At 49.8% G+C, this 13867-nt stretch overlaps 1 protein-coding gene across 11 annotated transcripts in view; it reads right to left on the reverse strand.

Annotated features, from left to right (window-relative positions):
* Positions 1-363: 363 nt before the first annotated feature.
* Positions 364-13867, reverse strand: part of TCF3 (transcription factor 3) — a 130855-nt gene continuing 117351 nt past the window's right edge. For 7 of the 11 annotated variants that reach the window (XM_050933731.1, XM_050933729.1, XM_050933736.1 and 4 more), the window contains 2 exons: positions 12210-12354; positions 364-10689 (listed from right to left, as the gene is read on the reverse strand). In XM_050933731.1, coding sequence (XP_050789688.1) covers positions 12212-12354 — 143 coding nt within the window. In that variant the 3' untranslated portion in view covers positions 364-10689; positions 12210-12211. Of the gene's footprint in view, positions 10690-12209; positions 12355-12898; positions 13126-13867 lie in introns of all 11 variants that reach the window. The other 4 variants (XM_050933734.1, XM_050933732.1, XM_050933733.1 and 1 more) reach the window with 2 other exon arrangements.

Here is a 13867-nt window from a genome sequence, read left to right on the forward strand (position 1 = left end):
CAGGTGCAAACACAACATACAATGGAAACCCCACAAACCCTCCCCTAAGCAGTGTTCAGACCCCAAAACAGGAGCAGTGCCAGACACTCCATAGTATCTGCTAGGGACTGTGCTAGTGATTTACATGGAAGGGGCCCAGATACTGCGGTGACAGACAGCAGGAGAAAACCCAGGACAGGGAAATGAGGAGAAATTGAACATGGCAGGAGAGGGAGTTGTGAAGCAATTTGGAAGTTCAGGCCAAACTTTAGCTACTTAAATGTGGATCATGGAGGCTGAAATTAGACACCTGGGGTTGAAAATGGGCTAATGCCAGTACGGCCAAAGCACAAAACTGAACAGCAACAAGGTCCTACCAACACCTTCGGTTTTAGTACAAGGTAAAACCTTTATTACAACTTTTCATTCATAGGTATACAACATCTGAAAGACAGATATGGGGGAAAAAAGTAATATTGTTATAAAATGTCACATTTATTGCTACATTACTGTTATATACAGGACAGTTCTCAAAATCTACTTTAAAAAAGTTAGGATTATTTAAAAATTCCAAATAATCCAGCCAGCTGTTTTGACACTTGTATAAAATTATTTTAAAAAAATGAAAACAATTCATATCTTGAGGCACTCGGAAACACAATTTTATCCCCCAATTGTGATTCGTTCAAAAGAACAATGCATTTTCCCACCCCCAAATACTTTATTTTTTTGCTGGGTTAGGCGCATATATATATATATATACTATATATATAGTTCAAAACTATAATGTGTATCTGATTTAAGAACAAGGATTTTCAGCCACTTAAGTATATCTGGATTTACAGGTAGGCAGCATAAACATCAAAAGCCAGGACCATTTTTTTTTAAAAAGGCCAAAAGAAACCATCTAAGGGGTTAAAAATAAACTGCTTCCACAGGCTTTTCCCCTACAATTGCTCTTCCCTGCCCCCAAGTACTAAAAATATATAAAGGGGAATCAAGTAGCACTTCATTTTCTAAACTAGTTTGAGTCTTCTCTAGAAAATGGGTCAGTTTCCCATAGGCAATGAACTAAATGCAGGTTGATGGAAGTATTGTCCTTAGTCAACGTTGCCAGGTGTTGCTTTCTCTGCTCCCTGCCCCCGACCAAGAGAATTGCTTAGATGCAGACAGGGTAAATTATTTCCCACATTTGTGTTTCCTCTCCCTCTTCCCCAAAGACACAAGACTTGCTTGAGCTGGTGGGCTCCCAAAAGGACTTTAAAAAGATTTGGCACTAAATGGAGGGAGATTCTTGGCTCCCCCTCTCTCAGCTCATCTTCGCGCCATTCAAAGCTCCCCAGGGAGTGTCCCTCCTGACACGCAGGGCCCACGGGCAGCTCAGTGGGTGCAATGGGACAGAATGGGGATGGATGCTGCTAATGGCGCAGCGCCGAGGAGGCTGCATCATGCCAACAGACACTCAAGCATGATGCCCCCTTCAAGCTAGTGCCTTCTCCTCCAGGCAACCGTTCAGCAAGACTAGAAACCACCTTCCCGCTACCCAAGGCGGGCGGCTCTCCGACCACAGTTGCCATGCGGCTGATTCAAAGACCACAGGTGGAAGGAGTATTTTCCGCAACCAGGACAACAGATGCTTGGCTGAAACAGATTCAGCGTCAGATGAGAAACAGGAGGTGGTTGAAAGCACAGGAAGAGACACACTGAGAGAGCCCCAGGAGGGGATGATGCCCAACTCGCATGGGATAGTCTAGAAAGGCTGAAGGCAACTAGGGCCCCAACAAAAAGTGCCTCTCCCACCTCGCTTGCTCCAAATTAGTCCATTTCACCACATCTGGCTCACGCATTTTCCACATACCACCATGTGGGCAAGGGAAACCCGTCTGGAGACCAAGCCTCTGCCAGGAGAAAAGATCATGTCACCCCACCCGAGGGCCTATACACTCCACTCTAGAGCAGAAAGGAGGCCATCAGCTCAGGAAGGGGGCAGCCCAGGCAACAGGCAAAGCAGGGTTGAAGTGACTGCTCTTGCCAGCTGTTTAGGCACCACAGTGGTCTCTGCCCCAGCAGGGGCTTTGCTCCACTGTGCTAGACAGTAGAGTGGCCCTGACTTAGCCTATCCCTTGAGCTAATTGCCTGGATGGGGCACAGAAGAGCTCCTGCACCTTGGATCGGGATGCAGGAACCCTAACGATGAGCCTCCTCAGCCAGCCTGCTGCCCCCATGGCATCCGACCAGCAGCTGGAAGACACAAGCAGGTGTGGTGTGGACAGAAGCATCCTTGTCCCAGACAAAAGCAGCCCCTGGCACCTCCTCCAATTCAGCTTTTGCTGCTGGGCTTTAGTGCAGAAAAAGCCACCAACACACTCCTGCCCAGGCTGACAGCGTGCTCCTGCAAAACCACTTCTCTCCACTCACTCTGCCAACTCAGCCCTAGCTCTGGGTCGCTGCTCTCCCTTGAGAGCAAACACTGGTGGCACGGTGCAGATTTGGTTTTGGAACGGAATGACTGTGCGATGCATCAGAATCACAGAAACCTTGGCCTGGAAGTGCTCTCAAGAGGTCACTCCTCCTCCCCACGCACTGAGGCAGGGCCAAGTCTACCTAAAAGCCGAATCCCAAGTGCACCAGCGGACTGGGACCTACGGGCCACTCAGTAAACGTTTGCACACATTCTCTGCACGCTTGACTGCAGGCGGGCCGGCTGGGTCAATGAAAGAGGGTTGCATATGACAGTGGGGCACAGGCCTTCTGCAAGGACACTGCTTGGGGTGAGGACGATCGGGGTTGGATAATGATTAGGGTTTAGTCACTAGCTCTCAGGGTCCTGCTGCACATTCAAGCCATGGTTCAGCTCACTATCGATGCACCTCACCTGGATTTCTGGCACATTAGTGCTCTGCTCCACCTGTCATTTCTCTGTTCCCCTCAGGAACTCAGAAAGGTGCTGAGCAACCATTGAAGGGGCTTGGAACCTCCCCTCAGGATCAGGAGCTGGATGGGGTTCCGATCCCACTGCCGTTGAAAGTCAATGGCGCAGCACGGGAGAGAAGCAGGCTCCTGGGCTTTACTAGTATTCAAAATCGCTGCAACTGGCTATGAGCTGCACACTGGTACATTGTGGGTTAGCGTCTGCCACCTGCAGCTGGGATCCAACTGTGAGCGGGCGGCTGCGCTCTGTACAATCAGCCTGAACCCCACATTCTTTTGTTCTTTCTCTCTCTGCGCAGGGTTTTGAACAGCCAGCGGCACTGGAGCGCCAGAGTCACTTTGGTGGTTCTGCTGTGGAAACGCGTGGAAAGCACAGCTAATTCCTAACGGGGAGGGAGCCCCGGGAGCCACATGCAGTGACCCTGCTAATGTCTTTCTGGGGAAAACAAGATTCTCTCCTTTCTGTTCTAAAGCCAAACGCTGAGCTGCTAAGGGACGCTGGGTTCCTGAGCCAAGGCTGGTGTTCGACTCCTGTGAGCAGCACAGCCTGACTGCAGGGTTCCCATTCCACCACAGCGTTACCCGGGGATTGGCACACGGAGCGCAAAGCCTCTCGGGAAGCAGCTGGCGGCTGACGTGTAGAACAGCCTGTGTGGCAGCTCTGTCCCGTTCTGGTGGCTGAGGCACACACAGAAGCGGATGAGCCTGCTATAGCTTTGGAGGGCAGAGTGGGGGCTTGTAGCTCAGGCAGCAGAGGCTTGCACTTCACGCACCAAAGGGTCCAGGTTCAATTCCCGCTGCTGACAACCCACTCAGGGCACCATGGTGAAGTGAAGTGATGCAGAGAGTGGATGAGGGCACAAGCCCCTGCCTCTGTGCCCTCACCCTCTGGAGGGGCCGAATGAAGCGACTGCTAAGCTTGAAAAGCAACATGAGCTGAGCCAGGATTAAAACTGGGCAGTTACGTGGATACTGTTGCCTCACAAGGGCAACTCAGGCAGGAACTGGGGAGGAATTTTGCTCTCTGAGACTTACTGGCAGGGACTGTGGGGTTAAGAGGACAAGGAGCAAGAGTCCACGTCTCAGCATTCGTGACCCACCGTCCCCACACTCCATTCGTGCCTGGCCATCCATGCACCCCCCAGGTGTGGGCGTGTGTGTGCGCGAGACCACAGCGAAGGTGGATGCTTGAGCACCGGGGATACTCATTAGGATCCCCGGCCAAAGGGGAGGGGGGCAGTGAGGTGCTGTTGCAAGGTGTGCAGGCAGGTGGTTTTGGCTGTGCTCCAGCCCCCCCCTTCTAAAGCTCATCGTCTTCAACAGGATCAAACCAGATAAAATGCCTCTGAACCCCTTCTTTCAACTCCAACGAGCCAACAGCTCCACACCCCCAAGCTGGCCTCAGCGTTACACCAAATAAACACGAAGAGACAAACATTTGCTCTAGTGGCGGCTTCTTTCAGGCAACGCCACAAGAAAAAAAAGATGCCTTTGTGGTGTCCAAGGCATGTCTAATGCACCACACCCATAGCACTGGCAAGACACACCTTCAGGACCTTGTCATATGGGCCCAGTGACCTGGTCTTCAGTAAACTAGGTCAGAGCTCATCTATAGCAGGTAAAAACCCAGGGAATCTATGTCAATCTAATAAACTAAATCCAAGATTGAAAAACCTTCAGACGACTGAAGGCACAAAACCAGCATGTCCTCAAATTTAGGCCAAATGATCCAAGGTCAACATCCAGTTGCAAGACCAGGAAGCCAGTGTCTCCATGCACTGCCCTCTTGCTCTGAGAAGCTTTAACTCATTTCGGTACTTTCCCTCTCAATGGGCTAATGCCAAAGTGAGCACTGACCTCAGACCATGCCAACTTTGTTCAATTCTTTCCCTCCATATCCCTACTGCTGGAAGTAACTCAACATCATCTATGCTAAAGACAACCCCCCCCCCCCTCGCCCAAGTCAACAGGTGTTTTATACTGGAGTGCAGAATTTGGGGCAGCTCTGTGCCCATAATGCAGAGAAAAGGAGGCATAGGACTGACAGAGGAGAGAACTTGGGGGGAAAAATGGTATTAGTCACCCCTCCCACTGCAAAAAACAGCTGCTACTTTGTCATATTTCAAGAGCTGGTCACATTTCTTGGTGCAGGGCTAATGGAAGCACCAGAAACAGGTGATGCGGGGAAGAGACTTTAAAAAAGAAAAAAAAGGTTGGATCTGCCTTTTTACTATGCCAAATGGACAATTTTTTCCACGGAGGGGAGAAGGGGGGGCAGAGGGAGGAAGAGGGGTGGTTAGTGAGAGAAATGGATCCAAGGTGAGCGACTGTCAGCAAGCTCACAGAGCTGGATCTGAGTGGAGTGCCCAGGAATAACTGATCAGCAGTGAGATCAAGGCTAGCTGAACGCAGACATTGCTGTTTTCTCTTGCTGGCCACAGCTCTCTAGAAGTACCAGGCATTCAGCTCCTGGAATTCTCCTGGTAAAGGGACATCACTAAAGCCAGATCACACCACCAGGATTAGGAGAGTACTTTGCCAGCGCTGTGTTCACATTTCCTCATGCTGGGTGCTCTGAGGCTCTGGAAAGGTTTTTGGGGCTCTGCAGCTGGGTCTCCCTGGGATGCCATGTGGGTTAAAGCTCATTCTTAGGAAACAAGCTTCCTTTGGCTACATTACAAACCCCAGCTCTGATGATTAAAGGGGAATGTGCCAGAAACTGAATTAACTTTTCCCCTGACATGCTTGGTGTTGGCTCGATTGCACCACTCTCTGCCTGGCCCATGGAAATATCAGCTAGTCCATCTGCAGCGCTCTGCACACTCCCAGCAGAAATGGTCAGGCAGGAAACTCTGCAGAGGAGCATCAAAAAGCTTTCCATAGCCATTAAAAAAGTATATGTACATCTAGGGGGAACATTCCAGTGGGCCTTAAATCTTGTAGGAATTTTATTTACAAAACCTAAATTTGGGGGTTACGTTTTGCTAGAGTGCATCCCTTCGAGAACCAGCTGACTTCTGATGACAATCCACATTTCCCTGAACTTTCCCCTCCTTTGCACAACTGCAGAGACTAGAGTGGGCAGGTGAAAACACCAGGCATATAGCAAGCATGATGTGCATGTAGTGGCTATCTGCTCTCACTCTGCAAACTCCCCGCTATCCACAGGCATCCAATACTGCTAGATGGATGTTGATTTCTGCCAGCAGGATAGCTTCTAGGCAGAACAGGGGGCTCCCAAACTGCTCTCACTGAGATGGGGCTGCGGCCGAGGTGGAGCCAACCTAAGATCCTTTATAAAAAACAGAAAGTAGTGAGCAACTTTTATTTTAGAGCATACATGCTGTGCAAAGACCAGCTGCCAGATCTCCATCCAGTGTTACATTCTCCAAAGCCCAGACTGGGGTTTTAACCCCTTCTAAATATAGAGGTTAAAATTTGCAAAGTAGTCTAGGGGATTCAGTCACTCCCCATCCATTAACAGGAATGGAAGAAGTGTCAAAGCCTCCTTTGACAATTGGCAAATACAAGCCGTACTGAACAAGTCACAGGGAGCTGGGGGGGAGCTTGTCCGAGGTCTTCCCACTTTGGCTGGATACACAGAGTATTCCATAGAACGGGGAAGAGGAGAAGGGTGTCAAAACTTTGACCAAAATGTAAATTTTCACAGAAATTTCTCATTTTGTTTTAAATTTTCTAGGTTTTTTTAAATCTGAAAACACCTTTTTTTTTTCATTTAAATCAAAAACCAAACATTTTTCAAATTTTAGGTTTATAGCTAAGGGGAGAATTTTTTTAATTTCCTGGAAAAATAATAAGCATTTTCAACCCTCTCTCATCTCAAAAGACAGATTCTCCCCAAAGAAAAATCTCAATTACAGTGAGGAGGGAAAGTTCCCTGTCAAGAATAGAAGCCCAGTCTGGCCAAAAGGACGCGTCAGCTATTTCTGTTCTCTATTGCAGCAAGAGTCCTCCAGTTAGAGTAACAAGGCAAATCACAGTTTTGCAGGTGATCTTGACAGGGGCAGACCGCGGCGGGTCCGGTCTTTGCTCTCGTTAGCTTTAGACAGCAGAGTGCTGTGGCAGCCCTGTCTGTTTTCTAACCTAGGTTTAAAGAGCAGCCGCCTTAACCCTTGCTGAGCAGCAATGGCCAGCGTTCCAGATGTGGCTCGGGAGAAGGCTCCTGCACCATCCCGGCTTTCTGGGGAGGATGACTACGGCTGCAGCGAGGGAGGGTGGAGGTTGGCAGTGGGGATGGGGCTGTGGCCAAGGTGCAGCTGAACTACCTTTATAAAACTCTGGCTGTGATCTGAGGACAAGGCCCAATTCCCTCAGCAACACTGGAAGGATTCAGCGAGTGGCAGATTTGGAGACGGGCAGCATGGAAATACTTTATGGGCAGTGCAGCCTCGTGTGAGCGATACAAAGAGCAGAGTCAAACACTGCAGACTGACCTACTGTCTCCCCCACCCCCAGAACACCTGACAATGGGGGCTTAGCCAAGATTCACCCCCATTTGCCCTTCAAATTTCTCTCTCCTCGCTGGTGCAGGCAGAAGGCCACAGGGGAAGGAGCAGTATTTTAACTCTGGTAGTTACGCAGGCTGAAACAGGCTTCCCCTACCAGGTGTGCTCAGTTTTAACCCTGTCCACACAAGCAAGCAGCAGCCGAATTCCAACACTGCAGGGGCCACACAAACAGTTCCTGTAACCTGGGGGGTGCCTAGAGCCTGCACAGAATGGGGCTGCAGCCCTATGGGCACATCCGAGAGTTGCCATCGAGCAGCGCCGTCCTCTGCAGAAAGTCCCTGGAGCGTTGTGTTTGTGGGGATCAGATGTTCTGGATGCCCAACGCAAGGGGATGGGCAGGAAGAAATCATCCTGCCCCGTTGCCAAATTTGTGATTGACTCCAGAATTAAATCCTCGGCAGCACCACAGAATGAGACCGTCCTGGAGACCAAGCGTCTGACTTTCAGAGGTGCTGAAGCACTCCCAAGACCACTGGGGGAGAGGGGTGAGGCAGTGATATCTGCTGAAGCACAAGGCCAGGGCAGGTGTCAGAGCAGAGGAAAGCCAGAAGCTTACGCCAAAGCCCACAGTGAGGAGATGTGCCAAGATATCCAATCCCACCCACCAACCCTCCTCCTTCCTCCAGAGGGGACACCCTAGACCGACTATAGGGTAGCAAAAATGGTTTACCCCAAGCACCAGGTCCACAGAATTAGAGAAGTGAGAAGAACGAGGAAGAAGGAGAAAGAGGAAGGACCCGCTGAAACAGCCCTGCACCTGCTCTGCTAGCCCCTGTCCTCGCAGGAAGCTGAACGATAAACCATGTAGCGATCCAACAAGCCAAGCCACCCTGCTACCTCAAACTCAGGAGACAGATGCCTCATCCGCCCAGCCAAGGAGATAAGATTCACACCCAGCAACATGTGGCTCTATGGCGCTGAATTGGGGCAGGGGGCCAGACTGCATTAATAAGCAGGTTTAACACCTCCTTCCCTGCTGCAGGCATTAGCCCAGGCAGAGCCCACAGGAGCGGAGCCAGCCCAGGCTGTAGGCAGAGCTGGGCAGGGTTGGTCATCAAACATTTCAGACCTGCTTTTTGTGTGTGTGTTTGTTTGTGGGAAGGTATGGGGGGGACATGGTGACAATTTACCACATTTTATTGGAGGTGGGTGGGTGGAAGGGGAGTGTCACAAATTTGAAGCATTTGGAGCCGCTCTCATTCCAGCCCAGCTCAGCCCCATCACCTCTGGTTCAGCTCTGCTCCGTGGAACCAGGGTCTGCCAATACGGCCCACGCTCAGCACGTCACTTCATTCGTCCTCTCAGAGTGCAATGGGGCATCTCGCCCACCAAGGGCTCTAGCATATGCACCGAGGGGTCCGGGTCCTAGCACAGCAGAGCAAACAGCCAAGTGACCCTAGAAACTCAGTATGTCCTCGAAGGGAAAGTCAAGCTGCTGCAGTCCCTTTCAAGGGGTGGGGGACTGTTTCTTTGCTGCCCAGCACCGCAGGATGCCACGAAGGTCTTGCTAGGAGCGGGAAAACCTGTGCGCTTTCCTCTCTGGGAGCAGTATGGAAAAGGAGCAGCATCCCTTTGCCTCCAAAGGCTAAATCCATATGCACAGGAAGTGGTTTTGTCCAGCCGGGGCCCGTGGGGAAGCTGTGGATAGAAGAGCTGACTGCCGAGAAAGTCGCTTCTGAGGGTGCTTTGGAAATAAGCCAGCAGCTAGTTTTGACACAGGTTAAACAGGGAAGGTGGTGGGGAACTAACCCTGCTGCAGCTGCCTGTGGCTCTTTCAAAGTTGTCAGTTCCAAATACAAAGTGACAGGAGCTGCCTCCCCGCAGAGACGCTCTGTCTAGATGGGCTGGAGAATCCCCGCTTCTCACCGCCAGGTGCTGCTGTGAGGGAGTCTCTCATGCACATGCTCCAGCTGCCAATTCTCTACCCAGAACCAAGGCTGAGGTTTATTGGCCGGCCATGGCCAGTGCCACGCCAGGCTGCTCCACAGCCTCCAGCTTAGCTGCCTTTTAATTTGCACCACACTCAGTTCTTTGTTCTCTTTGCCTTGTTTCCTTGGTGTCTTTGTTCTGCCTGTTCTCGGTCCCACTCTCCATCTTTGTTCTGTCTCCTCTCTTTGTTCGGCATGTCTCTCCCCCCTCCTCCCATGGAAGTGGCTCTGACGGTGGGTGATTTGCTCAGGTACGTGGGAAAGAGGTGTCCCCCTCTCAGCCCTGGGTTCTCCTGTACATGGTATGTCGCTTCTTCACTTACCAATACCCCAGCTTCTCTTTTTCCCCCTGGCTCCATTCTCTCTCTCTATTGGCAGCTCTTTTTGCCAATCATGGCCACAGGTTCTGCTTTAGCAGCGAAGCTCCAGAAGACAGCTGTGCTCTTTGTCTCTTCACTTCTCACTCTGGGCTCCCACGAAGGAGCCCAAGTCTCCAGGGACCCCTGTGAATGAAAAGCAATTTGCACAGGCACCCCCCCCTCCCCCCCAAGGTGGGTCCTTGTTACCGAGGCTGGGAGAAACCAGAGAACCACTGATGTCAGCTGCTGTATCTTGCTTTGTCGTTTAACCTCCTTTTCCCAAATGAGACGTGGCCAAAGCAGAGATGATGAATTCAGCACGTGAGTTTTTACACTGGAAGGTACAAGCCAGGCAAGGAACAAATCCCCCCGTGGCTACATTCGCACTTAGTGGCTTTCAGAGCCGAATCTGAGAATTTCTTTTTTTTATATCCAGTCTCTTTTAATACAATTTTAATATTCTGGTTGATCCTAAAGATGCAACATCAACTATAGAAACAGCAGCAGAAAAGCATGGGGTACAAGACTTTTTTTTTTTTTTATACAAAAAAATTTTTTTTGTTGCTTACAAAACATATGCAAAAGAAGCTAAAAAAACCAAAAGGCATTGCTATTTTGTTCTACCTAAAAAATCTCATAACTAATGTTCTTTTTTAAAAAAAAAAGAAATATTAAGCTTAGGCACAATTTTGCTGCTGGCTGCTTGAGACCAAGCCAAGAGAACACGACGCTCCCCCTGTTAACTGAGTGATATGTATTGACGGGTCCATACTTTATACTTAAGGCAATTTTTTGTTTTGTTTTTGACCAAGTGTTTGTTTCTTTTTAACGCCCCTTAACGCATGCCAGGCTCCTCTCTCGTGTGTCAGTATTAGCAGTACTAAAGTTTATGGTTCAAGAAGGTTGCAGGTCACACCGAGGGTTTGCTTCCTACCCATCTCTGTATCCGGGGAACAAAAAGATCTACAAATAAAGAAAGAGAAAACAAAAAGGAAAAAGGAAAAAAAGAGGAAAACTCAAGTGAGAATAATATTTTTTATTGGACCAACTTCTCACTGAGCTTGTCTCTCTAATATCCTGGGACCAACACAGCTACAACTGCTCTGCAAATAGCACTTTACAGAACAAGTAGGCACACGAGCTGTCCTGTTCCACTTGCGTTTATCCCCGCGCGCAGCACAGCGACTGAGTGACAGCCACAGGTGGAACTGCTAATTGTAGCTAGGTAACGACAGTGCTTCCTGTCCACACCAGCGCTCTGATGTTACAGCCAAGAACCACCATTAAGATCTGTCTGTCTGTGGCTGGGTGAGCCTCTTTCGTGTGATTATAGCCAGGCACATGCTTGCGTCCCGTGCTGAAGACCAGGGCCATATGAACTGCAAAGCTGCCTTTACAACATCTGATGCGAGTGTGTGCGGAGGGACGAACAACGTTATTAAGTGGGCCCAGACTCTCAAAGAGAGATGAGATTTTATACATGTACCTCTACCATTTAAAGGGCTATGGGGCCGGGCCAGAAACAGTTACTGCCTCAGTTAAATGGAATCAAGAGTTTCAGTTTGGTCTTTCCCCCAGGGACTTGCCTCATGCCACCACTCAGGACACACCTTCTGGGAGGAGCTGGGGAGCACTCGGGGTGATGAGCAGCACTGCTCCAGCTCCTCTTAATAGCTGATAAATGAAAGCAGCACTGGGCCATCAGCTGCTGGGCTCATGCTGTGGTCTCCAGGGCCTATACTGCCTGCGGCCTCAGCAGGGAGGGGACTAGTGCTACACGACTTTACTGCAGCATCAGTGCTACCTGACTGCATGAAGCTTGCAGTTTGCACTGCGGGTAGGAAACCATTTTATTTTTAAATCCCCCATCATAGTGAGCAGATTTTAAACATGGCCTCCACATGCAGGAGGCTACGGGGACTACACATTTCTGTAAGCAGGGGGTGGGGATGGGGATTATATTTTCAAAGGGAGGGACTGAGTAAATACAGTCTGAAAATACTGTGTCTTGCTCATCACAGGAGCTGTGCTGCTCCTTACAGGGCATGGGCTCTTGGAGCACACATGGCTTTAGCAAGCCTTCAGATTCCTGACTCAGGGAGAGTCAGTTTGTATGGGGATGCTCTTGGTGCACATAAATAGCACTCAGATAGTACATTGTCCCTAGCGTTGTCATGAAGGGGTGGAGATAATGACCTAGTCAGTAACTGAAGGAATTAAATGTTTCCGTGTGTGTGTCATCTACAAAGACAAATGAAAGGAGATCTCTAACTTTACTGCAGTATTCCCCTGCAGGAGGTGATGGACAAAGTTGAAGGGCTAGCTCTAAGGGGCCAGAATCATGCATTTTAGTTTGCTCCATTGGTTGCTGTGAATTTCAGTGAGCGATGAAAGCCAAGCTGTTAAAGAATGACATGCGCTGAGCCTGGCATAGACACACATACACAGCCGAGTGCTGGGACCTGACGGGTAGAGGATGATACCTTCACATGTGTCCAACGGGGTTGTGACCATCTCCTAGACCAGGGTGTGAAGCTGAAAGTGTCATCTGGGGATCTCCTACTACTCCGGACACTTTCTCCTCTTCCCGACGCTTCAAACAGGCTGCTTTAGGGTTCAGATTGCGCTCTATGCCAAAAAGAGCAAGGGGGAAGGGTGGGGAAAACACTCAATTCGTGCCACAGCATCAAGGAGCAACAGCACCCGAAAAAAAAAGCCCAGAGTCCCAAGACAGAAGCAGTGGAACGCACAAGGACGTAACCCCAGTGCAAGCCCTTCTGTACCCTTTTGCTCCACGTAACAGCAGCAGTTACCATACTGGACCCCCTACCAGAGCAAAACTACTTTCCCCTGAAGGAATATGGGGCCAATTTAATGCTTATTGATTTAAAGAGAGACTGTCGTTGGTGGATTGAAGACATTTAAAATTGAGTTTTCCTAAGCCTCCACGTGGACTCCAGATGCCTCATTTCCATATACTGCATGTTCAGATCCCATAGATGAGGCCTTGGAAATCTCAGCCTAAGTTCTTTCCACTGCAGCTCCCCGCTGGAATGGCAAACATTCAACCTTCCAACAAAAGCTTGTTATAAATACAGATCCAGAGAGAGGCACACACAAACGGATGGGAAGAGAAAAGGTCCCAAAATGCACCTGTCACTTGTTACCATACCTCGTACTTGCTGCTCCAAGCCCAGAATGACCTGCACCGCTTGCTGGAGGATGATCAGTTTGGTCTGTGCTTTGTCCGTTTTTAAGTGCATCTGACACATACGTCCCAGCTCTTTAAAGGCCTCGTTAATGTCCCGTACACGCACCCTTTCCCTGGCGTTATTGGCCATTCTCCTCTCCCGGTCCCTCAGATCTTTGTCCTCCAGTGACAGGGCCTCGTCTGTACTGCTGGGTTCACAGCACCACAGGGATTAGTTAGGGAGGGTGTAATCGACGGGGGCTGGTCAGTTGCTGTGCTGCTGGTGCCACTAGTGTCCACTGCACAAAGTTCAGTCAATCTCACATTGCAGAAGCCAATTGACAACAGAGAAAGGAACTTCCCCAATTTTTACGGAAACCCTGGCTTTTGGGTTCCTTCTCTCCGAGAGCCAAGCTCAGGTGCTGCCAGCACCGGGTCCACCTCTCTGCACAGGTCCAGTGGGCCAGCTCGGGGGCTGATAGGTGGAAAGGGAGGGCAGGTGGCTGGGAGGAGCAATACTTTACATTGCCATAGTGCCTGCAGATTAGTGTGCTCACCCTGAGCACCTCATCTGATCAAGTCAGAAAATGGGGAGTTCCTCGCATGGGAAAAATGTTGACTTTTGTGGGGAAATTTTCAGTTGAAAACCAGAAGTTTTTGGTTTTCAGCTAAAAACGTTTTGCTTTTCAGTTTTCCGAAGAACCCTCATTTTTCAATGGATAGGCACCTCCATGAGAAGTTTAGTCTAGCTGAAAGCTCCATCTTCCATCAAAAGCAGTTCTGATGGAAATTTTTTAACCAGATATCACAGCCCCGATTGGTCGGCCAGTCTGACACCCATCTTACAGGTGGGGAAATAAAGGCACAAAGGAGGAATTACCTTGCCATGGTCTCACAGCTGGTCAGTGACAGAGGCAGGAACCAAACCCAGATCTTATGGCTCCCAGCCCT

This window comes from Gopherus flavomarginatus, chromosome 24, assembly GCF_025201925.1.
Source record: "Gopherus flavomarginatus isolate rGopFla2 chromosome 24, rGopFla2.mat.asm, whole genome shotgun sequence".
Classification (NCBI taxonomy): Eukaryota; Metazoa; Chordata; order Testudines; family Testudinidae; genus Gopherus; species Gopherus flavomarginatus.